The sequence below is a fragment of the Phacochoerus africanus genome, chromosome 1, assembly GCF_016906955.1.
Source record: "Phacochoerus africanus isolate WHEZ1 chromosome 1, ROS_Pafr_v1, whole genome shotgun sequence".
Taxonomy (NCBI): Eukaryota; Metazoa; Chordata; class Mammalia; order Artiodactyla; family Suidae; genus Phacochoerus; species Phacochoerus africanus.
The window spans coordinates 160,715,900-160,742,359 of record NC_062544.1 but is presented as its reverse complement, the minus strand read 5'-3'; the positions used below and the strand labels follow the sequence as shown (position 1 = coordinate 160,742,359).

The following is a 26,460-nucleotide window of genomic DNA, read 5'->3' as shown; positions in this document are numbered from 1 at the left end:
CATTCAAACTAATGTTCTAATTTGCAGTTTCTAGGAACTTTGGGGAAAATGGATCAAAACCCCAGGTTATGTGAGATGCTACAGTTACATGTTTTAAGGGCTCTAAAAAGATATTTTGTCAAAATGAAATAGAATTTTGAAAGGCTTCCTATCAGTGGTGAAAAACAGCCAGCCTCTTCAGGTACAGTCATCACAAGGCTGCTCTTGCGAGCAGCTCAGCACATTCTGCAAATACTATCTCATTAAAGCATCCCTCCTTCTGGGAAGAACCAGAAGCCCTCAGGCTGCTTTCTTCTGACCCAGCAGGGGTGTCCCTGCTGCCTCAAAGGAAGCAGGAAGAAGCCACAGCCCACCTAGGTTGAAAGTTTTTTTTTTTTTTTTTTTAACATTCATGCCACTGTAGTTCAGAATACTCCCAGAACAACTTGTCTATGGACCCGAGGACGTGCTTAGGCCTTCCCGGTATCAAGACACTGGTCCACTCCCTGGCTGGCCAGTGCCCTTTTCATTCTCTGCCCAGTCCTCCTCTGGGCCAGGCTCAGTGCTTGAAGCTGAGATCAGAGAAGAAGAAGAGCACCACTCCTGCTCTTAAGAGGCTTACTGTCTGGTGGGTAAGACAACACAAGAGCAGGTTTTTCTGATAGAATGTGGTATGCGATTTATTTAAAGGTAGGACAGAGATCAGCTAACCCAGATGTCAGAAAAACCATCATTGCAGACAGTGTAGATTAGCTAATCCTATTCCCATTCTCTTTCCCTTGCTCCTTCCCACTGGAGAGGCTACAAAACTTAATACTTGCTTTTCTAGTCTCTCTTGTAGCTAGAGTAGTCGTTTGACCTTTGGCCAATGAGGCAGAAGCAAAATCTACAGGGGAATTGTTAAAAAGCTTTCGTGTTCTTATTTAAGAAGGATAGCCAGTCTAGTATAGCTCCTTGCTCTTTCTTCTTGATTGTAGTCATAATGGCTGCAGCTACAGCAGCAATCTTGTGACCATGAGGGGAAAGCTCTGTGAATTGCAGGTCATTGTTGAGCCAGTGATCCAGTGCCCACAGCTGCCTACTTCTAGATGTGTGTTCATGTGAAAAACAAATAAGCCTTTATTTGTTTAAGCCATTAAGGTTAGGCTTCTGGAACTTGGAACCAAATGCAACCCTAACTAATACAGGCACCTAGCAGGCAGTCAAGATATAGTGATTGAAGTCACATAAGTAATATGGTCACCTGAGTGAACAGATTGGGGTGTGCTGGTAGTATTCCAGTTGGAGGAAACTAAAACAGCATGTAGAAAAGCTTGAAGCAGGAATCCACGAGGAGCTCACAAAGAAACCAGTGGCAAGTAGTTTATCGTTGGTAGAGTATGAAATGTGGGGCAGGCAGTAGTTGGATACAAACCTGGAGACATAGACAACAGTGGGCAGATTAAAACAGTTTCCTTAGATACAAAAAGGGTCCCAGGTTCCAGTAACTGAGAACTTTCCACATTACCCCTGGAATTGCACAATCACAGCCAAGGCCACCATAGCAAGAGGAGTAAGAAAGAATTAAATGTATCCCTCCTGTTGGTCACTGTATTAGTTATCTGTTGCTACATAACAAATTATCACAAAATAAGTAGTTTAAAATATCACACATATATTATCTCACATTTTCTATGGGTCAGGAATCTAGATTTGGCTTAATTGACCTCGGTCTTTCAGTTGAGAATCTCTTACAAGGCTGCACTCAAGGTGTTCACAGGGCTGCAGTCTCATCTAAAGACCCATCTGGGGAAAGATCCCTTTCCATGTTGACTCACATGGCTGTTGGCAGGATTCATTTCCTGATTGGCTGTCAGCACCAGAGGTCTTTCAGTTCCTTCCCTTGTGGGTCTCTTCATGAGACAGTTCACAGCAGAGCAGCTGATTTCTTCAGAGTGAGCAGGAGAGAAAGCAAAAGAGGCGAGCAAGAGGGAAGCCAGAGCCTTTGTAACCTTCCCTGAGAAGTGGAATCTCACTACTTTGCTGTGTTCTAGTCATTAGAAGCAAGCTACTAGGTCCTGCCCACACTCAATGGGAAGGGAGGTCTAGAGGTGAATACCAGGAGATGAAGATCACTGGGCACCTTTTTGGAAGCTACCAACTACAAACACATTGCCACCATCTTTCTCCTTCTCCTCCTTACTTTTTGTGTCAACAGCAGTGTCTTTTTTGTCATTGCACCATCATCACCACAGGCACAGTGGTTACATACTAAATGCTTCCTGGGCACCAGACATTTTCCATACATGGTTCATTCATCCTCACAACAACCCTACCCCTATAAGTGTAAGTAATATCATCCCTATATTGCATGTGAGGAAACTGAGGCTCAGAGAGGTACTCTGATTTGCTCTAGGTTATCATACAGCCAGTAAGAGGTAGAACTAGGAATCAAAGCACAGGCTTATCTCCAGTGGAGCACTTCACCACTGCTTCAGGAGGCAAAGCCTCACAGGCTGGAGGGCCTTATTTGCCAGCCTTCCCTAGTTCCCAGGCTGTTTTCTGCTTTACTTTCACCTCACCCTGGAGTTGAAAGCTACAGAGCAGGCAGGAGGGTGGGCCTGGCCCTCTGAAAATGCTTGGGCCCCAGGTAAAGGAAAATGGATGAAATCAGGAAAGATCTATAGATTAGATAATAGTCCTTTAGCAATGTTAATTTTCTGATTTTAATCATTGCTTTGCAGATATGTAAGAAACTGTCTTTGCTCTTAGAAAACATATGCTTAAGTATTCAGAGGTAAAGAGGTATTATGTCTATAGCTTATCCTTAAACATTTCAGAAAAACATTTCTTATAGGTATATACAAATATGTATGTACATATGGACAGAAAGAGTGGTAAAATGTTAACATTTGGGCAATCTGGGTAAAGGTTATATAGGAATTCTTTGTACAAATTTTGCGTCTTTTTTTGTAGGTCTGAAAACATTTTAAAATTAGTTTTTAAAAAGTTCTAGTCTGCTCTGGGATCTTGTACCTTCTACTTGGACTATCATAGATGACGTTTGGGGTGTTTTATTACATACTCCTTTCGTTCCATGGTGACCCATCAGAACACAAGGAAGATGTAGAGGTTATGAACAAAACGTGGTCTCTGGGTCAGACTGTCCAGGTTTCGGTCCTGGGCCTTGAAGTTTCTAAGGTCCCTGAGCTGTATGAGTAACCACTCAGGATTGAGTTGAAAGGATTTGGTGAGATAGGGAATATAGCTGGGCATAGTGCTAGGCACAGTTCTTGGCCTGTGCTGAGTCCCCTGTAAATATTGTTATTGTTATTCTTGCCTCCTCAGTCATCTTAAAAGTGAGAAGTAATGGACTGTATGTGGTTTGGAGATACTGATCTGGACCCTTGTCTTGGTTCCAACTCCTTGACATGAGTTTTTGTCCCATTGAAGGCAGGGTGGCTGCTGCAGCAGATGTTAATGTGCCTGATAAGATGAAGAGTCGAATCCCTGTGGTGCTTCTGGCCTGTGGCTCCTTCAACCCCATCACCAACATGCACCTGCGCTTGTTTGAGGTGGCCAGAGACCATCTTCACCAAACAGGTCAGTCAGGGGGCCAGGTCCAATGGAAGAACTGGTGGGTTGGGTCTCGTGGGGCTTTGTTGGCTACTGTCATTATCCCCATTATTAAAACTGCTCAGTTTATGAATTCACAGCTAACTTGTGACATTTCTTCCATCATATTCAGAAGGTTCCCGCTCCTTAGCTGTGTGACATGTGTACAAGTCATATCCCAGCCAAAGAATTGAAATTTGTCTCAGGACCCACTACCTCTCTGTCCACTTTACATTGTCCATGAATGCTAAAAAGACACCAGACACATTAGAGAGTCTGTCTCTCATTCAGGGCATCCTTCCTGAGGGTCCGGGAAGCACTTACCATAAAGCCAGATGAATAGGCAGCATGTGCCTTTGAGAACTCCTGCTACTCTTCAGTGGATAAGCAAACGTTCTATAATGGGGAATTTGACATTTTCTCCTTTGAAATAATAGATCTTAGACAATTACAAATTGACATTCTTGCATATAGGGCATTTCTAATACAGATGGCATGGCTTTGCCAAAAATATTTAATCAGCTGGAAATATTTAATCTGGGAATATTTCATCTCCTTGACTTTCCATTTCATTATTAAGAGAGTAAAATAGCATTTGGAATCTGCATGATTATTTCTAGAAAACGTAAGTCATTTATTTGTTGATGTCAGATACATATGAAAGTATTATTCATTGTGTATTTGTGTATATCTTATGTATGCATATATATATATATTTCTATATTTCTCAAAAACGTTTGTCTTTAAGGGCATTGTTTTTACACCAAAATCAATTTTTATGTACTTTTAATATAGAAAAAGTATTTGAGTAACATATAAAACATTCCTTCAAAGAAATTACATGCAAGTGTTAATTTATTTAAAAAAATCTTTATTTACAAAAAATGAAAATGGGTGTTATTCTTAGCAAATAAATAGCTCTACATGGGAATAAAAAATCCAAACAACCCAGTTAAAACTGGTCAGTGAACATTAGTAAGCAGTATACCAAAGAAGAAATATAAATGGACAATAAATTTGGGAAAAACTGCTCAAAATCACTAAGTGGAAATGCAAATAAAACATAAACACCACAAGGCGATAAGCACCATGAGGGCAGCCATTGTGGCTGTCTGAACACCACAAAATTGCTACCAGCTGTCAGTGAGCTTATAGTTGGTGCTCAATAAATATACATTGCAGAAGTAAGTAGTCTTAGCCTATGAAATTGGCAAAGATCAAAGATTGTTAAAATTCAGTGCTAGCAGGATAGGGAAGAAAACTGTCTCATATATTGGTAGTGATGGAATAAAATGATAAAACATTTTTGGAGGGCAAGTTGGTTTTATATGAAACTCACATTCATAATGAGAAAAAAAATCAATTAATGAAAACTGAACCAGAACTGACACAGATGTTAGAATTAGCCCGACAAGGATGTTAAAATTTACTATAATTATGTGCTATATGTTCAGAAATTAAGTAGAGACATGGAAAATATAAAAAGGATTCAAATCAAATATCTCAAGATGAAAATTACAGTATGTCAGATGAGAAATATATTAGGTAGGATTAACAGGTTAGACACTGCAGAAGAAAAGATGAGTGATCTCGAAGACATAGCAATCTATCCAAACTGAGATAGTCCAAGATGAAACATAGAAAAAATAATTTTTAAAAAGAATATCAGTGAGATATGGATAATTTAAATCATCTTAATACACTTGTAATTGAAATCCTAGAAGGGAATTCCCATTGTGGCTCAGCAGGTTAAGAACCCAACATAGTCTCCTTGAGGATGTGGGTTCGATCCCTGACCTTGTTCAGTGTGTTGTGGATCCAGCATTGCCAAAAAGCTACTGTATAGGTTGCAGATGTGGCCCGGATCCAGTGTTGCCATGGCTGTGACATAGGCCTGCAGCTGCAGCTGCAATTTGACCCTGAGCCTGGGAACTTCCATATGCCATGGGTGTGGCCGTAAAAAGAAAAAAGAAATCCTAGAAGGAAGAAACAGAGGAAAAACAGGAAAAAATATTTGAAGGAATAATCATTGAAATGTTTTCAAATTTGATGAAAACAGACTTCATCAAGTAGCTCAACAAACCCCAAACCCAAGAACATGAAAACTATACCATGGTATATGATAATCACATTTCTCAAAATGAGTAATAAAGTTTTAAAGGCAGCTACAGAAGAATAAATAAGGAAGATAGCAGATTTCTTGTTTCTGAATTCAGCAAAAGGGAATTCAGTGGAACAGATCTTTAAGTACTGGAAAAAAAAAAAAAACCCTCTCAATCTGAAATTCTATATCTGGCAAAAAAAAAAAAAATCTTTCAAAAACAAAGGCAAAAATAAAGACATTTTCATATCTACAAAAACTAAATGATTTCCCCACCAGCAAACCTGCACCGTAAGAAATGATAAAGTTCAGAGTTCTTGTCGTGGTGCAGCAGAAGCGAATCAGACTAGGAACCATGAGGTTGTGGGTACAATCCCTAACCTTGCTCAGTGGGTTAAGGATCCAGCATTGCCCTAAGCTGTAGTGTAGATTTCAGACGCAGCTCGGATCCTGAGTTGCTGTGGCTGTAGTGTAGGCTGGCCGCTGTAGCTCTGATTCGACCCCTAACCTGGGAACCTCCATATTACTTGGGTGTGGCCCTAAAAAGAAAAAAAAAAAAGAAAAAGAAATGATAAAGTTCGTTAGCCAGAAGATGATAATACCAAATGGAAAAATGAATCTGCACAAAATACAGAGCACTGATAACCACATGTGCAGTTATATAAGATTTTAATTATTCATGTTTCTTTAAAAGATAATTAACCATTTAAACAAAAATAATAACTATGTATTGTGGAGTTTATAACATGCAGAAGTAAAACTTCATAATAGTATCAAAAAGACAGAATAATAGTGTAAGGTTTTTATATCATACATGAAGTGGTATAATAGCACTTATAAGTAGGCTGTGGTAAGTTAAAGATTATAAACCCCAATGCAACCACTAAAATAAAAAACCAAACAGTTATAACTAAGAAGCATACAGAAGAGATAAAATAGAATCAGAATATACTCGGTTAATTCAAGAAAGAAGAAAATGAGGAAAGAAGGACCAAAGAATAGGTGGGACAAATAGAAAGCAAATAATGAAATGATACACTTAAACCTAATTATATCAATAATCATATTACTGTAAATAGTCTAACCACCTCTGCTAAAAGGCATACATTATGAGAGTGGATAAAATAAGCAGGACCCAGCTACAGGCATTTGATGCCTACAAGTAGCACACCAAATATGAAGATACAATTAGGCTCAAAGTAAATGAATGGAAAATTCTCCCATGCTAACACTAATTAAAAGAAAGCTGAAATAGGGAGGTCCCGTTGTGGCTCAGTGGTTAATGAACCTGACTAGTATCCTTGAGGATGCGGGTTTGACCCCTGACCTCTCTCAGTGGGTTAAGATCTGGCATTGCTTGAGCTGTGGTATAGTTTGCAGATATGGCTCAGATCCCGCATTGCTCTGGCTGTGGCATAGGCCGGCAGCTACAGCTCTGATTCAACCCCTAGTGTGGGAACTTCCATATATACTGTGGGTGCACCCCTAAAAAGACAAAAGACAAAATAACAACAACAAAACTGGAATAGCTTTAGCATCAAAGAAAGAAGATTTCAGACCCAAGAATATTACCAGGGATAAAGGAGGTCATTTCATAATTACAAAGAGTTTAATTTTTTAAGAGGAAATAATAATCCAAAACCTTTTTTAAATTTAATGATAGAATATCAAAATACATAAAAACAAAAACTTATAGAACTGCAAGGAGAAATAGACAAATCCACAATACTTATCTGATATTTTAATCCTCTTCTCACTAATTGATAGAGAAAATATACAGAAAAATATTAAGGATATAGAAGACTTGGACAGCACTATGAACCAATTCAACCAACTTGACATTTATAGAAAACTTACCAAGCATCAACAGAATACACTTTCGAGAGTTCCTATTGTGGTGCATTGGAAATGAATCTGACTAGGAACCATGAGTTTGCAGGTTCAATCCCTGGCCTTGCTCAGCAAGTCAAGGATCTGGTGTGGCCATGAGCTGTGGTGTAGGTTGCAGACGTGGCTCAGATCTGGGCGTTGCTGTGGCTGTGGTGTAGGCCAGTGGCTACAGCTCCAATTAGACTCCTAGTCTGGGAACCTCCAAATGCTGCAGGTGTGGCCCTAAAAAGACAAAAAGACAAAAAAAAAAAAAAGAATACACATTCCTTTCAAGGGCACAGAGAACGTTTACCAAGATAGATCATACTCTGGGCCATAAAAGAAGTCTCGATAAATATATGACTTGCAATCCTACAAATTATATTCTCTGACCACAGTGGAATCACATGAGAAATCAATAATAAAAATATCTCTGGAAGATCCACAGATATCAAAATGGAGTAACACACTTCTGAATACCTCATATGTCACAAAGGAAACCAAAATGGAAATTAGAAAATATTTTGAACTGAGTGAAAATTAAAGCAGAATATATCAAAGTTTCTCAAGTCTGTTCTCAGACTGATCCTGAGCACAGAGACAAACCACAACAATCAAAAAACAATAAACAATAACAATAAACAAAAAATAAAACCCTTGGGAAGGGGGATAATCTGATTTACAAGTTACCACATAATTAGATTCAAATGTCATTTGCAACTAAAAATCACAAGGCATACAAAGAAACAGGAAAGTATGGCCCTCTAAAAAGAAAAAATAAATAAATCAATAAAAATTGTCCTTGAAAAATACCTGATGGCAGATCTACTAGACAAAGACTTTAAAACAGCTGTCCTGAAGATGCCCAAAGAACTAAAGGAAGATATGGAGAAAGTCAAGAATCCATGTATGTGAATGTATACATGTATGTGTAACTGGGTCACCATGCGGTACAGTAGGAAAAAAATTGTTTTGGGGAAATAACAATTTAAAAAAAGATTAAAGGAGTTCCTGTCGTGGCGCAGTGGTTAACGAATCCAACTAAGAACCATGAGGTTGCGGGTTCGATCCCTGCCCTTGCTCAGTGGGTTAACGATCTGGCATTGCTGTGAGCTTGTGGTGTAGGTTGCAGACGCAGCTCAGATCCCGCGTTGCTGTGGCTCTGGTGTAGGCTGGTGGCTACAGCTCCGATTCAACCCCTAGCCTGGGAACGTCCACATGCCGCGGGAGCGGCCCAAGAAATGGCAAAAAGACAAGGAAAAAAAAAGATTAAAAAAAAAAGAATCCATGTATGAACAAAATGGAAATATCAATTAAAAAAATAGAAAGTCTAAGAAGAAACCATAAGGAAGTTCTGGAGCTGAAAAATACAAGAATTAAAACAAAAATTTGACTAGAGAGATTCAAAGGCAGATTTGAGCAGGCAGAAAAGATAATAAATGAACTTGAATATAGAACAATGGAAATTATCAAGTCTGAAGAACAGAAAGTAAAAAGATGAAAGAAAAGTGAACATAGCCTAAGAGACCTATGGAACACCATTAAGTGCATGTTGAAAGAGCAATTGGAAACTATGAAATTCAACAGAAATTTAAGACACATATAAACCAAAACCATGGAGTTCCCTGGTGGTATAGTAGTTAGGATTCTGCTTTCACCAGTGTGGCCTAAATTCAGTCCCTGGTCTGGGAACCAAGATTCTACATCAAGCCACTGCACGCTGCAGCCAAAATAAAAAAAAAAAAAAAAAGACAAAAAGAAAATCCATGCATGGACCTTATTAAAATCCTAATTCAAATCAACTGTAGAATGCTCATGAAAGAGTTGCGAAAATCTTAAGACCAACTGAATATTAGACGGTATTATAAGAATTAGTGATTAATTTTTAAGGCCAATAATTGTGTTGTGTAAGGCCAAAAATGAAGTAAGTGTCCTTATCTCTTAGAAAAAAAATGTTTATCTCCATAGCCTAGCAATTCCACTTCACAAAATTTAGTCTAAGGCGAGTGTATGGAGGGAAGAAAAGAACATTTCTCTTTGAGGGAAAGAAGGAATATATTCCCTATATGTCTTAACTAGCACCTGGAATCATGTTCTTTTCAGGGCGTATAGCATTTGCTTGGCTTGATATAAATGCCTGCTTGACTGTGAGCCCCTAAGTGCCTTTTCCCACCAACCTTGACTCCTCAGAAATGCCCCTGGCTTCATAGATGTTGTCTTTGCTTTGAGGTTTATCGGGCAGGGCCTGTACCCTTCTGTGTACAATGTACTGTTTCCCAGGCAGGTACATCTATTCACTGTTTTAAGGACTTTGGATGCCTCAAGAACTTGCTGACAAGCAAATAGTCAGGCTCTAGATGGCCCAGCAAGGTGTCATAGAATATTCCTCACCCCCAAAGTTCATGGTAACCACAGAATGTGTGGATAATTAATCACATGGATACATTATGTTTTTATATTACATATGATTTCTATGCCTTTGGGTGTTAATATGTAGAGGGGCCTCATATATGACCTCGAGTATCTTCTTGCCTTTATTCTTAGTCATTCCTGCATGAAAAGTACTTGGTCATTTTTGAAAGCCCAGAATGGATTCTGCTGCCTGTGTACTTTGAGTGTAACATAGTGGGTGGACACCTTCCAATGTTCCACAGACTTCTACTGCATCTTCTTCATGCCAGGCACTGTTGCTAGAAAGAGTTCATTAAACTGCATCTTCTGCCGCCAAGTGATGCACAGCACAGGTGGTAAGAGACGCATTGTGTCAAGTGATTGTACTAGTTGCAAAGGAGTGACATCTCCCACCTGGTGGATGGGGAAAGTTTTGTGGAAGAGGTGACACCTGAGTCCTGAAGAACATAGAAGACTTAGCCAAGCACAGTGTAGCAGGCATTGTGGGCAGAGAAAGCAGCACGAGTAAAACACGGAGGTGGAAGATAATCACGCTTCAGCATATGGGAGAGAGCTGAGGCTGGTAAGGTAGGGAGGACCAGGTTGGAGAGAGGGGAGAGGGGTGTGTGGTGTGAATTCCCCTTCCCGGCACAGCTGGCTTCTTCACCCCTGACCCCTCATCTCTCCAGGGACAAAATTCAACAGGGCCTTTTCTCTTAATCAGAATTAGTTCACAATGAAGGCTAAATGAGAATCTGGCCTCACAGCTGAGTCTCTTTTTTCATGAAGAAAACGAAATCTCCCTTCTGTTGGTGTATTTTCACTAAAACAACTCACAGTTTTAATTTGTTAGTGCATGCATATAAATTGAACTAAACAAGCTGAAGCAATTTGTTTAGTACCTTTAATAGAAATTAATAGTGTCTCCTAGTTGGCTGCAGGAACTCTAATGACTTCTTTGTTTTGAGCTCTTTTCCTCTTCCCCGAGCATCCTTTCTTCAAACTGCAACTGTCCTTTCTTCCTTTTTCTCCTGAATCAACAGCACAACCTGACAGAGGCACTATAATATATCAAAATGCTTTATTATCTTTAGTCCTGTGATAACATACCCCTTTATAGTGGAAACATTTTTACATTAGATGAAAACTTAGGTCTGAAGATTTTCATTGCTAATACACGGACAGAGTCGTACGTGCTCAGAGGATGAAATGTTGAACCAACTATTTTTTGTATACTCCTTTTCTTGAAAGAATGTTTAGGAATATGATAAGCACTGGTAGGAATGTGTGTTATCTGTGGATTTTCTGTATTTTATATTATTCTTGGTTTGCTGATTTTGGACAGAAATGATTTAGCCCAGCATATGACTAGTCAGTACCATCAGACATACCTAAAGCTTTCATTGAATATATTAAGAATTCAAGCTGACATTTCTCTTTTAAGATGTTGGATATATTCCCAGTTATGAGTAGTTGTTTTCCCAACATGTAGTCACAAACCTATTAATGGAGATTGAATTAAATTTAAATCCTGTTTTCTTTTATTTAGACAGTTTGTTATTTCTCATCAATATAATTTGGCCATTGGCCTGTATTTCAACAACAGTCCATTTGTCTTTCTTTTTTAAAATAATTTTCTGTAAGCTTCACATTAATACTTATTTAATGATCATTTAGCACCTGTTCGTCTTATATATTTAACAAACACAGATCATCCTTACTATTTGTCAGGTAGTGTTCAGAGTGCATTGCATTTAAACGAAGATCACTGAATCTTCATAACAATCCTATGAGGTGGGTGCTGTCACTCTTCCTTTTTTTTTTTCCTTTTCTAGGGCTGCTCCCGCGGCATATTGAAGTTCCCAGGCTAGGGGTCCCATTGGAGCTGCAGCCACCGGCCTATACCACAGCCACAGCAACACGGGATCCAAGCCACATCTGCGACCCATACCACAGCTCATGGCAACGCCGGATCCTTAACCCACTGAGCGAGGCCAGGGATCAAACCCGAAACCTCATGGTTCCTAGTCGGATTCGTTAACCACTGTGCCATGACAGGAACTCCCACTCTTCCTATTTTACAGATGGGGCATCTGAGGTTCAGAGAAATTGAGTAACTTGCCTGATAGAACACACGGGGACACGGGGTAGAGCCAGTCTCCCCAGAGCCTGTGCTTGTAGCCACCACACCAGGCTGCCTCCATTCACTCATCAAACTTCTTGTTGAGCATTTGTCTGTGCTGGGAATTATGTCAGAAGCGGAGACAACACAGGAGCAAAAATGGGCCCTGTGCTCCTGGGGGAGTTTTATGGTCAGTTAGGCTGCTGAAAACAAAAATGCCACAGACTGGGTGGCTTGTAAACAGGAGAAATTTATTTCTCTGTCTAGAGCCTGAAAGTCTGAGATCAGGGTTCCAGCATGGTTGGGTTCTGGCGAGAGCTCTCTTCAGAGAGGACTTCTCATCATGTCCTCCCTCACATGGAGGAAAGCAGAGAGAGGAGGCAGCTTTCTCATGACTCCTATGAGGGCACGAATCCCATTCATGAGGGCTCCACTCTCATGCCCCCACTAATCTCAGTTACCTCCCAAAGCCCCATCCCCTAATACCATCACATCAGGAAATAGGGTCTCAACATATGAATGGGGTGGGGGCGGGGGGGGCAGTGTGGACACTAGCATCCAGTCCATAACAGGGAGGCAAATAATCAAATCCCACAAAGGTAAAATGATTCAGGTGACACACGCCTCTGAGAGGAAGTTCCCATTGCTTCAGGATGAAGGGGGAGGCAATTTGACAGAGGCAGGGAGTCAGGAAAAGTGTTTCTGAAAATGTAAAGCTGAGCTGGAGAAGAATAATGAGACACATTTTAGGTTGAGAATAAGGTTGGGTGGGGTCCGAGGATGCAGGGAAAGGGAAGTCTTGTACCAGGAAAGTGCATATACAGAGGCTCTGTTGGGGGGAAGAGGACATGGCCACAGAGGCATAACAAGTGTCATGACCAGGAAGCAAGATCAGCAAAGAGTGTTGCAGAGGCGGGATGGGGGCAGGGCAGACTTCCCCCCCCCACCCCAAGACCTTGCCAGCCATTGTTAAATCTGTTTTTCATCCTAAAAGCTCTAAGAAGATCTGCATTTCTCTCCTCTTCTTTCTGCCCACCCTCCTCTCCTCCACATACTAGCACTAAAGAGTTGGGGGAGGGAAGCCAGTAAGAGGGAACTGAATATTTATGATGAGAGAGTGATATGGCAGTGAAAAGACGTTGGCAGATGAGGAAGTTCATTAGAAGGTGAAGCTGACCTGGTAATGGATTGGGTCTGAAGGGGGGAGAGAGTACGCCTACAGAGAAGGAGAGACTGGAGGGACGAGTTCAGCTTCAGACCTGCTGACTGGGAGAGACCTGTGAAACACCCAAGAGAAGGTGGTGACCAGAGCTCAGAGAGGACAGGCCTGGAGATGAACGTTTGCAGGTCCCCTGCAGATGATGAGTTAATATGCCCATCGAGGTGAATGAGATCACAGATGGAGCCATCTGTGGAGATGAGCCCCCGGGAGCCACAGCATTTAGCAGCCCAACAAAGGACGATGAGCTTGTGCAGGAGGCCGAGAAGTGGGAAGGAACCCCAGCAGTTTTAGTCACAGACGGGAAAGTTGCAGCATCCCAGCATGAGTGCTACTAAGGGTCAAATTAGATAAAAACTGAAAACATCCAATCTGTGGGGTTAGCACTGTGGAGCTGCTTCTCTGTGGGAACAATTTTATTGAAGCAGTGGCACTGATAGCCGGATTGGAGAGGATGAGAGAAAGGAAAAGGAGGCACTGGTGGAGACAGTCCTTCCAGAATGGCGAGGCCCCAGGTGAAGCAGGGTTTGAATGTACAAAAGTGAGGCGGGCTTGTATGTAGGGAAGGCAGAGAGCAAACAAACGAAGCCCTGGGGAAGCATGCATGCCCCGTCCTAAGCAGGGAGAGCCATACCTGCTGCTTTCTCAGGAGAAGCTGCAGATATGAATTTTCATTTTAAATGACTGATTGCTGCATTGCTTATGATCATAAAATATGGGAAATAAAGCATTCAAGTGTAAACAAATATATAACTCTAATAAGTAGGTTTCTGTCTCCCTAAGTTAAGGGCTAGCAATCTGAAACTACTTTCTGTGTATCCTAGGATCAAGCTGTAATTAACTATCCTGTGGATAATGAAAGTCAGGTTTCTTCTCACTGTTGGACAATGGAGTTACAAATATGGACCAGAGGAACTTAGAAATACGGCAGTGATGTGAGACTGCAACTGAAGGTATTGGTGTGAACTCATGGCTAGATAAGGTAGAAAGATTGGGTAGATAAGATAGGTAGTTAGATCGATAGATAGACCGACAGGTATGTCAGTATACTTACAGACACACATCTATATCTTATTCCTGTTTGCTGAGAGGGTCTAGAAATAATTACACCCCAGTAGCAATAGTACCACCTAGCATTCTAATAAGTACCATTCTGTATGAAAAATTCTCCTTGGAAAATTTTCCAATTCCCAGGGTCAATTCTGGGGCTCGGGCAGGGAACATATAAGATGAACTTGAAACTTCTTGTACCAGAAAATAAGAAAGTACTCAAATAATGGGGACATATCTAAATGTCCATGGCATACAGGAGCCAGCCTGAAGGGGTTCCCACTGATAAAACATAGGACAATTTAAGCATAAAAATAAATAACATTGTTAAGGGTTATAACTTACTAAAGTAACAGTTCATGAACCTAAGCCGATATAAATCAATTTATTCGTTAATTAAATAAAGGGGAGAGAAAGGAAAGCTATTTCTTACAGTAGAACGTTAGCTGATAAACATAGAAGGAATGGTGAAGTTAGAAAATCTGCCTTTGGCAATCACACAGCAGTGATTCATGCAAGGATCATGAATAGATTCTAAAACTAACAGGTGGAAGTAACAGATACGTAGTCTCAAGGTAACTCCTGAAAATAGACTCTGTAATGAAAAAGGAAAAAACAATGACATTACAGCAGAGAAACCTGGCAGACACCACCTTAGCCAAATGATCCAAACACCGCCACCAGTATGGGAGGTAATGACATCAGGCGTTTCCTGCTCTGATGTACTGAGAAGGGCACACCATTGTTCCTGTGTCCTTCCTGCCAAAAGTGCTCCTCTGGATCTCTCCTGAGGGATTAAAAGACAGACCTGAAGCACAGGACAGTCTACAGGATAATTGGCCTAAGGTGTCAGTATCATGACACACCGACTAAAGACCCGTTCCAGATGAAAGAAGAACTAAAGAGACATGACAACTGAATTCAGTCCATGATTGTGGACCAATTTATTTATTTATTATTGCTGTGATAGACATCAGTGGAAAAATTGGTAAAGTATGAGTTAAGTCTGTTAGATAATAGTATTCTATCAATGTTAACTTTTTTTTTTTTTCTTTTAGGGCCGCCCCTGTGGCATATGTAGGTAGATTCCCAGACTAGGGGTTGAAATCGGAGCTACAGTTGCCAGCCTATGCCACAGCCACAGTAACGCCAAGTCCAAGCCTCGTCTGCAAACCATAACACAGCTCATGGCAATGCTGGATCCTTAACTCACTGAGTGAGGCCAGGGATCGAATCCGCAACCTCATGGTTCCTAGTTGGATTCTTTTCCACTGCAGCACAATGGGAATTCCTCAATGTTAACATTTCGATTTGGTTTATTTTAGTGAAGTTTTTATAAAACAATGTTTTCATTGAAAGGAAACATATTAAAGTAGTTAGAAATAAAGGGGCATCATGTCTGCAATTAACTAAACTGGTTCAGAAAAAATGTACAGGCATACCTCCAAGATCAAAAGGGTTCAGATCCAGCCCACCACAACAAAGCAAAGATCACAGTAAAGCAAGTCACATGAATTTTTTGGTTTCTCAGTGCATATAAAAGTTGTGTGCACTTTTATAGTCAATTAAGTGGGCAATAGAATTATGTCCAAAAAATGTACATACTTTAATTTTTAAATATTTTATAGTTAAAAAAATGCAAACCATCACCTGAGCCTTCAGCAAGTAGTAATTTTGTCTCCATGTTGATGGCTGCTGAATGATTGAGGAAGTGGTTGCAGAAGGTCGGGGTGGCTGTGGCAGTTTCTTAAATTAAGACAGTGAAAATTGCCTCATTGATTGACTCTTCCTATTAAAGGATTTCTCTTTAATATGAAATGCTATTGATAGCATTTTACCCACAGCAGAACTTCTTTCAAAATTGGAGTCAGTCTTCTCAAACCCTGCCACTATTTTATCAACTAAGTTTATGTTATTTTCTACATCCTTTGTTGTCATTTCAACAATCTTCTCAGCATCTTCATCAGTAGTAGATTCCACTTGAAGAAAACAACCTTTTTGTTCAACTCTAAGAAGCAACTCCTCATCCCTGAAAGTTTTATCATTAGAGTGCAGCAATCCAGTCATATATTCAGGCTCTGCTTTTAATTTTAGTTCTCTTGCTGTTTCCACCACTGTTGCAGTGACTCCCTCCACCAAAATCTTGAACCCCTCAAAATCGTAAGTGAAGGCTGGAAGCAACTTCTTCCAAACTCCTGTTCATATTGATATTTTGACCTCTTCTCATGAGTCACAAATGCTATTAATGGCATCTAGAGTGGTAAATTCTTTCCAGAGGTTTTCAATTGACTTTACCCAGATCCATTAGAGGAATCACTATCTCTGGCAGCTGTAGCCTCATGAAATGTATTTCTTAACTTAAAAAATTTGAAAGTCGAAGTTATTCCTTAATCCGTGGTCTGAAGAATGGATGCCATGTTAGCAGGCGTGAAAACAACATTAATTTCAATGTACATTTCCATCAGCGCTCTTGCGGGACCAGGGGCGGTAGCAATGATTTTGAAAGGAGTCTTTTTTCTGAGCAGTAGGGTTCAACAGTCATGTCATAAAAAATGTTCTGTCATCCAGGCCTATTGTTCCATCAATAAAACACAGGCAGAGCAGATTAAGCATAATTCTTTAGGACCCTAGGATTTTCACAATGGTAAGTAGGCATTGGCTTCAACCTAACATCCCCAGGTGCATTAGCCCCTAACAAGAGAGTCAGCCTGTCCTTTGAAGCCAGGCATTGACTTCTCCTCTGTAGCTATGAAAGTCCTAGAAGGCATCCTCTTCCAATATAAGGCTGTTTTGTCTACCTTGAAAATCTGTTGTGTTTAGTGTAACCACCTTCGTTAATTATCTGTGCTAGATCTTTTGGAGAGCTTGCTGCAGCTTCTTCATCAGCAGCTGCTGCTTCACCTTGCACTTTTATGTTATGGAAACAGCTTCTTTCCTTAAACCTCATGAACCAATGTCTGCTAACTTCAGACTTTTCTCCTGTAGCCTCCTCACCTCTCTCAGATTTCACAAAATTGAAAAGAGTTAGGGTCTTGCTCTGAATTAGGCCTCGGCTTGTGGGAATGTTGTGTCTGGTGTGATCTTCTATCCTGACCACTAAAACTAAACTTTCCCCAAGGCAACAAGAAAACTGTTTTGCTTTCTCATCATTTGTGAGTTCACTGGAGGAGCACTTTTAATTTCCTTCAAGAACGTTTCCTTTACATTCACAGCCTGGCTACCTGTTTGGTACAAGAGGCCTGGCTTTCCATCTAGCTTAGCTTTCAACATGCCTCCCTCCCTGAGCTTCATTATTTCTAGCTTTTGATTTAAAGTGAGAGGTGTATGACTCTCCCTATTACTTGAACACTGAGAGGCCATTGTGGGGCTATTCATTGGCCTAATTGCAGTATTATTGTGTCTCGGAATAGGGAGGCCCAGGGAGAGGGAGAGAGAGCAGTCAGAGCATAAACAACAGTTATCAGTTATGGTCACTATCTTATATGGAAATGGTTCATGGCACACCGAACAATTACAATAACAAAGATCACTGATCACAAATCACCATATCAAATATAATACATTTTGTAGCAGTTTGAAATATTGTGAGAGGAGTTCCCATTGTGGCACAGCAGAAAGGAATCAGACTCGTATCCATGAGGATGCGGGTTTGATCCCTGGTCTCTCTTAGTGGATCAGGGATCCAGTGTTGTCATGAGCTGTGGTGTAGGTCACACACACACACATGGCTTGGATCCCACATTGCCGTGGCTGTGGTGTAGGCTGGCAGCCATTGCTCCATTTTGACCCCGAGCTTGGGAACTTCATATGTCACAGGTGTGGCCCTAAAAAGGCAAAAGACAATAAAAGAAAATATTGCGACAATTACTAAAATATGACACAGAAACACAAAGTGACTAAAAGCTGTTGGAAAAATGGTGCTAATGGACTTGCTCAATGCAGGGGTTGCCACAAACCTCCAATTTGAAAAAAAGATAAAAACCAATATCTGTGAAGCAAAATAAAATGAAGTGCAATAAAACAGGGTGTGTGTGTGTGCGCGCGCGTGCATGTGTGTGTGCGCGCGTGTGTGCATGTGGAGAGAGAAGGATAAAGCAAATGTAGTCATTGTTACCATTTGGGGAATCTGGGTGAAGTATATATGAAAATTCTTTACAATATCTTTGCCACTTTTCCTTAACCTGAAGTTAAATCCAAATTAAGTGTTTTTTTTTTTTTTTAGAGCTCTAAGATGTTAAATGTTGGCTCACTAAAAATTGTATTGGGGAAATAACTATTAAAAAATTAAAAAAAGAAAACAATTACACTATGTGGACCAAGCCAGGCCTGCCAGCCGAGGGTGGATTTAGGATACAGTTGACTGTGTTTCACCTCTGGGGTGTTGTTCCAGTGGAGTCAGGAGCAGGGTCAGAAGCAGGCTAGGGAGCCCAGTGGACAGACTGGCCCCAGTCTGTGGCTCTGTTGTAAGTGGAGGGCAGATAGGTAGAATGAGGGTGGATATTGGTAGGTGGTGTTTGCTTGCGGGGAGATGGGAACACTCCTTTGTGTGGCTTCTCTTGTCCTCTGAAATAGATGGCACGGTCCCCCGCTGAGAGTGAGTGTTGCTGAGAGCTCAGAGGCTTGAAGAGGAAAGATGTAGGATGTTCTGTAGGAGATCAAATGGACCAGAACCTCACGGAGGACAGCAGGGCATTGTGGCTCATCCACGTGGGGTCAGTGCTGCAGTAGACCCTGCGGGGCAGCTTTTCCCAGCAGCTTTTGGTGCTCTTGGGCAGCCACAAAGAGGGTAGCTGGCTTCATCTGGGAAGGAGGTTGCTGGCTGGGTGTGATGGAAACATGGAGGGGTATGGGGCTTTTGAGTACCGCTGTGAGCATCCTTGAAAGGACTGACCTGGGATCTCAGGTGGAGGAACAGGTGGATGGGCTGGGCAGGGGCATAATGGGCTGGAGGCTCTAGGGAGGTGAAGGCACAGTCTTATTAAAAGTGGTGGAGTAAGTGACTGTGAAGAGCTAGAGGGACAGGGGGGGTCAGTAACTCTGGAGCAGTGGGTGGCTTTCAGGCACCAAGGAGAAGCCCTGGGAAATGAGGGGACAGAGAACCGATGTGTGTGTTGGGTTGTCCTTGTGAACTCGGAAATTTCCCCAGACAGTGGCCACACTGCACGTGGAGAGGATCAGGGTGTGCAAGTGCTAAAGCCAAAGTGTGACCATGGTGTTATAGCTCAGGAGATGGAGGGTGAAGGGGTGACAGGTGCTCTCAGCAAGGGAGGCACAGGGGAGCATACTGCATGGAGGTCAGGGTGGAAGACTTTGGGAGGGTGGGTGGCTGAGTCAGGGCAGGGAAATGTCAAACCTTGTGAAAATGACCAGGGGATGGACAGTAAGAGCCTTATAATGTGCAGATCACCAAGCACAGAAGGATTTTACAAAGCTGAAGGCACTTCTAGTCCTCCTCTTGAGAACCTTTGAACCAAATGAGACAAGGGGAGAGGTTAGGATAAGAAGGAAAACTCTGAGTGCAAGAATACCAGCAACACGCAAGAGAACATCACATGGGCCATAGTGACTAAAGGAGACTGTCAAGCCTGGAGCACGGCAGGTGTCAAGGTCCAGAGGTAGTATTGTTCCCACCTCTATCAGGGAAACTGAGACCTGGAGAGGTCATCACTGACACAGCTGATACATGGGGGAGCTGAGGCCTGAACCCAGGCCTCGGGCCCCCAAGCCAGCGTTCTTCTCACTGCCCTATGCTGCAGAGATGCATCTGCAGTCTCTTGTGAGGCCTCCTTGGATGTGCAAGTCCCAAAGACAGATGTAATGAGAGCAGAGTCTAGGTGAATTAGCAGAAAATAGGGAAGTGGTTAGGGTTTGGATTTTGGAGTTTGAAATGCCAGAGAAGGAATGTAGGCTTTAGGTGAAGGAAACTTGCTGAAAGCCTTTAACCAAGTGTCTCACTAGATGCCTACTAGGTGAGGTCTCTGCATGGAAGGAGCCTTGGCACAGGGATCCTCAGATACATACCCTCCAGAAAAGCACCTGCTAGAATACCCTCAGTAGCCTCTACCTGGATGGCTGGACCCCCTTATGGTTCCAGGGCTTGCTGATTCAGAGTTCAGTCCTTTTTCTCCAGATCCGGCAGGACCTAGCCTCGGGGGCAAGTGCACAGCCCTGGACAACTTCTCCTGCCGGCAACTTGGCCCTAGTGTGTGTTTCCCACCCCATTGCCAAGGTGATCTCGTGAGATCTTGGCAAATGCCTGGATAAGGTTCTGCCTTCATGGCTGATACTTGCCTGCCCATCTGAAAACTCTACTGAATAGGGAGTTGACTCATTTTCTCTGAACTCTTGCTAATTCTGAACAATCATGCCCTAAGTGCTCGGAAACTGTCAGTTTCAGACTCCATCTCCTGTTTTTGCTCTGCGTGGAATTCAGGGTCCCAAACAATAGTCTCCAGAATTTATTCTTTATGCTTTTTCTATAATCGACTCAACAGATGCCTCCAGAAAGAAAAGCATCAGTTTTCTGGATGCATGAAGCAGAAATGAGCACAGATCTGCTCTCAGCCAAATCTCTGTCCCAGTCTTGGCCAGATCCGGGAGGCGGTGCCTCAGCCTGTCAGCCTGCCAGCATGCAGACCATACCCATCTCTGGCTGCAGCCCAGCCATGCTCAGCTCTGACTTGGTGGCTCCTGGGTCCTGAGAGTCTCATCTGCTTTCCCTTGGCTGTCCCAACCCACAGGAGAAAGAATCACAGAATGCTGAAGTGTAAAAAGGACATGCTCCCCTCCCTATGACTGTGGGGTCACAGAAAGAACACTGGCTTTGAAGGCATCCTTGGTGTCAAACCCTCCTTGTGGTGCACGACCTTGAACAATTTACTTTACCCCTTCAACTTGTGTTTCCTTAACTGGAACATGGGGAAAATATCTCTAACCTTACAAGGTTATTTTATTTATTATGAGGCCTGAAGGAGATGGTGTGCATGAAGGGTCTAACCCACGGGACAGAGCCAATCCATGTTTGGTCTCTCCACTTGCATCTGGAGCAGGCCCCACGCAGGGCTCAAAGCAGCTCCTGGTTCTGTGGCCACAACCAGACAGCTTAACATAATATTCTCACATCTATTAGTGAAGGTGAGAAAACCGCAAAATAGTCTCTCCTGTTTTCGTTAGCCTTTTCTTGATACTTTATGATGTTACTTCCTAACGATCCTGCCCCACATGTTTGTAGCATCCCAGATTAAATTGCATCATAAAGATAACAACCCATTTGAAAGCCTTGTCCTTTTTTTCCCTTTGGACAACCTTGAGGAGGGGACAGGTATTTTATGGCTCCCAGGATTTCCTCTCAGCAACTTGCATTTTAAGTCGAAGCATATTTACTGCAATATCATTTACCCCAGCAGTTTCCAGTGTTAAATAAAAACATCTGGTCAGTGTCCAGTGTGATGCCCATCACTGCGGCTACCCCTGTGACTTTAATTTTCATCCTCTATTTCATACTGAATATAGAGAGAACTAAATGCATGATACAGTGGTGCAGTGCAATCTGAGATAAGTGGGGAAATTAAGCTATGATAATTCTGTTTAAGGCAGTGACAGCCCCAGTCCTGGGTCTTCTGGGCTTTAGGAGATACCATCCGAACGTGAGTAAATATTGCATAAGCTCAGCGTGTTACTTTAATCTTGGGCTCACACGGACATTTATTAATCAAATAGAATGATTTTAATATATATTCATGGGCAGTCCTCCAGCCTGGTCTGAAAAACTGTTCCTTTCCACATTTCTAATTTAAGAGATTTTTCTGGAGGAGATAGATTTAAGAATGTTGAATTACTCCAGCAATTGTTTGGAACCAAGATAATTTGTTCCTTATCTTATGAGTCTTCAAGGACTTGAGGCTGCAAAAGTGTTACACTCCACATTCTCTCAAGAGGAGGTGCTTTTCTGATTTAATAACAAATCAGCATTTTCCTTACCTTTCTATGTCTACCTTGGGATATGGCCCGAAGGAAACAGATCCTGAACGAGTCTTCAAGGGGCCAGTTTCCACAGCATGTGCTCTTGTACCAGCCTTGGCTCTGCCAGGTTGGGAGGTGAACAGAACCTCACCTGTGAATGTGCTTCATATCGAGGCCCTCAGACACTTCCTGAGCCCCACCTCCCAAATTCTGTTTTCACTGCAGCTTATTTGCACGTGCTGTGAAAAAGGGGAACCATTGCTCGTGTCCTCATAAGCTGCAAGATGCCTACCACCTTTTCGCCTAGTATCCCACCCTCTTTTCCTTTCCCTCAACCAGATAGAAAACTGAAACAAATCAGTATTTTGGTTTAGTTTTTTGCTGTTTCAGTCCTCAGAGTTGAAATTGCAAACTATATATCCAACCAAAAACTAGCATCCATGAGTTCCCATTGTGGTGCATCGGAAACAAATCCAACTAGGAACCCTGAGGTTGTGGGTTCCATCCCTGGCCTCGCTCAGTGGGTTAAGGATCTGGCATTGCTGTGAGCTGTGGTGTAAGGTTACAGATGCGGCTCAGATCCTGTGCTGCTGTGGCTGTGGTGTAGGTTGCCCCCTATGGCTCTGATTCGACCCCTAGCCTGGGAACCACTGTATGCCATGAGTGTGGCCCTTAAAAGCAAAAAAGGACATTCTATATATATAAAGGACATCCAGAATATATAAAGAATCTAACCCTCATGCACCATTGGTGGGAATGTAAAATGGCACAGCCACTATGGAAAACAGAATGGAGGTTCCTCAACAAATTAAAAATAGAACTACTATATGATCCAGCTATTCCACTTCTGGATATTTATCCAAAGATATGAAAACACTGATTTGAAAACATACAGGCACCCCTATGTTCATTATAGCATTATTTACAATAGTCAAAGTATAGGTAGAACCTAAGTGCCCACTGACAGATCAATGGATAAAGAAGATGTGACACACACACACACACATACACATACAATGCAACACTACTCAGCCATAAAAACAAGAAAATCTTGGAGTTCCCATTGTGGCTCAGTGGGTTATGAAACCAACTAGTATCCCTGAGGATACAGGTTCGATCCCTGGCCTCGCTCATTGGGTTAAGGATCTGGTGTTGCCATGAGCTGTCGTGTAGGTCACAGACATGGCTCAGATCCCGTGTTGCTCTGGCTGTGGCACAGGCTGGCAGCTGCAGCTCCATTGCCACGGGTATGAGCCTAAAAAGAAGACCAAAAAAACCACCTAGGGAAATCTTCTTATTGGCAACAACAAACACGGACCTTGAGGGTACTAGGCTGAGTGAGATAAGTCAGACAGAGAAAGGCAAATACCATAGGATTTCACTTACATGTGCAATCTAAAAAACAAAAAAAAATGAGCAAATAAAACAACTCATGGATACAGAGATCAGGTAAGTGGTTACCAGAGGGGAAGGGGTTTGGGGATGGGGAGCAGAATAGGGAAGGGGGTCAGTAGTATGGTGATGCATGGCAACTAGACTTAATTGTGGAGATCACTTTATAGTGTATATAATATCAAATTATTATGTTGTACACATGAAACTAATATAATGTTATATACCAGTTTTACCTCAATTAAAAAAAATCTCAAAACTTAATAAAAATACAAACAATCCAATAAGGAAATCGGCAAAAGACACAACACATTTCGCTAAAGAGAAATGTCACAGATGGCAAATAAACACGTAAAGAGGTATTTGACAATATTAGTCATTAGGGAAATGCAGCTTTAAAAACATAATAAAGTATTACCATACACCTACCAAAATGGCTAAAATAAAAAATAATGACAACACTAAGTGTTTAAAAGGATGCAGAGAAACAGGACCATTCATAATTGCTGGTGGGAACATAAAATGGCTCAACCACTCGGAAAATAATTTGGCAGTTTCTTATAAAACTAAAACTGCAACTACCATATAACCCAGCAATTGCACTCATGGTCATTTATCCCCAAGAAATGAAAACTTATGTTCACGCAAAAACCTGCACTCAAATGTTCATTACATCTTCATTTATGATAAGCCTGGAGACAATCCAAGAGTCCTTCAAGGGGTAAACAATTAAACTGGGAAACATCTGTACCATAGAATAGAGTGACTAATAAGAATCTGAAAAGGAATGGATATATGTATATGTATGACCGATTTACCTTTCTATACACCTGAAACTCACACAAGTTTGTAAGTTAACTATACACCAATAAAATTGAAAAAATAAAAATTTAAAAATTTAGAAAATAAACGGACTGTACTCAGAACAACTTTGATTACTCTCTGGGGAGTAATGCTGAGTGAAAAAGGCCAACCCTAAAAGGTTACATATTAAACGATTCTATTTATATAACGTTCTTGAAATAACAGTAATATATAAATGAGATTAGACTCATAATTGCCAGGGGTTAGGAGGAGGGCTTGAGGGCAATGGGAGAAAAGTGAGTATGGTTATAAAAGGGCAACACAAGGGTTCCTGGTGGCAAGGGAACTATTATGTACTTGCTATTGGTGGTAGATACATGAAACCTGTAGATGACATGGAATTGCATAGACCTAAACACACAGGTACAAATGAGCAAGTGTGTGCATGTGGAACTGGTGAAATCTGAGTAAGATCGATGGATTCCATCCATCTCAGTGACCTGGGTGAGATATCAAGTATTGATTGTCCTGCTTGGAGTTCCTGTTGTGGCTCGGTGGTTAACGAACATGACTAGTATCAATGAGGACATGGGTTCAATCCCTGGCCTTGCTCAGTGGGTTAAGGATCCAGCGTTGCCCTGAGCTGTGGTGTAGGTCGCAGGCGCAGCTCAGATCTCGTGTTGCTGTGGCTGTGGTGTGGGTTGGCTGGCTCCGATTCGACCCCTAACCTGGGAACCTCCATATGCCGCACCTCGGCCCTAAAAAGACAAAAAAAAAAAGTATCATCCTGCAGGGTGTCATCACTGGGGGAATCTGGCTAAAGGCTCAGGGGATTGCTCTGTATTATTTCTTACAACTGTATATAAATCTACAGTTATCTCAAATAGCCAATTTAAAAAACTAAAAAAAAAAAAAGATCGAAACAACATATTTTATGAATGTAGGAATGAAAGAATGAATTAAAGAAGTGACAGCATCCTTCAGTGGACCTCTTCCATGCCAGGGGTTTTCACATAGAATCGTGTCATCCTCAAAACTTTCTGTGAGTATTAACATTCCCATTTTACAGGTATAAGGACAGTTGAGGCCTGGAGAGTGAAATAATTTGCATGAGACCTCCCCTGCCCCAGTCTCTTAGAATGCAAAGCTATTCTAGTGCTCCTGTTATTTCTCCAGGGAGCCCTCCATCTCCTGAGCAAACCATGCTGTCTCTACCTGCTGCTGCCCCTGCCACCCCAGCCAGTCAGGCTGAACTTTCAACTCCCTGAGGAGACAGCTCCAGAGTTAATATGTCAGGACCTGCAACCATCTCTGTCTTCCAAATGGGAAGCAACGACCATTCAGAATCAGGCAGATCATAAAGAGAACTCATGCAAGAGCATTCAGAAAATCCAGGCCAACATCAGATAAAATAGCAAAGTAACACTCCCAGCAGCACAAAGGGCATTAATTAAAATGAATCGAAACGATGTGTCTGTATAAATACTTCTCAAGATGAGGTTGTCGAGAAGGAGTTTGACCTTGGGGAGATTGATAAGTTATTGATAATTATAGGGAAAATAAATCTTAAAAGGACAAAATCATTTAAGAATGGATTTTAGAAGATAATGAGATTGGTTCCTTCCAGTGGGTGGATGGGCATGGAGTGGAAAGAATGTGGGATGGGAATGGGGTAGAAACTAGGATGAGAGAGAAGAGAGCTTTCTCTGAGTGGATGTCTGCTTTCAGTCTGACTCTGATTCTGAGCCACAGAATCTCATACCCAGTAAACTAAATATATAATTAAGGTCAGCCGGGATGTGAGGGGAACCCAAGCTGTGCTATCACACAGCTGGTAACAAATGAGCCTTTCTTTATGTACAAATGAATACATAACCCCACCGAAGGCAGTGGGAAAGGAAAGAACCAACCTCAGTAACAAGGAAAGCAGCATTGTGACTGGATAGGCAAGGCTAAAGACCAAAAACAGGAGTTCCC

At 41.7% G+C, this 26,460-nt stretch overlaps 1 protein-coding gene across 2 annotated transcripts in view; it reads left to right on the top strand.

Moving 5' to 3' along the window:
* NMNAT3 (nicotinamide nucleotide adenylyltransferase 3) overlaps positions 1-26,460 on the top strand; it is a 131,037-nt gene that overhangs the window by 59,306 nt on the left and 45,271 nt on the right. For both annotated transcript variants that reach the window (XM_047783457.1, XM_047783446.1), the window contains exon 2: positions 3,412-3,561. In XM_047783457.1, the coding sequence (XP_047639413.1) occupies positions 3,453-3,561 (109 nt within the window). In that variant the 5' untranslated portion in view covers positions 3,412-3,452. The remainder of the gene's footprint in view (positions 1-3,411; positions 3,562-26,460) is intronic.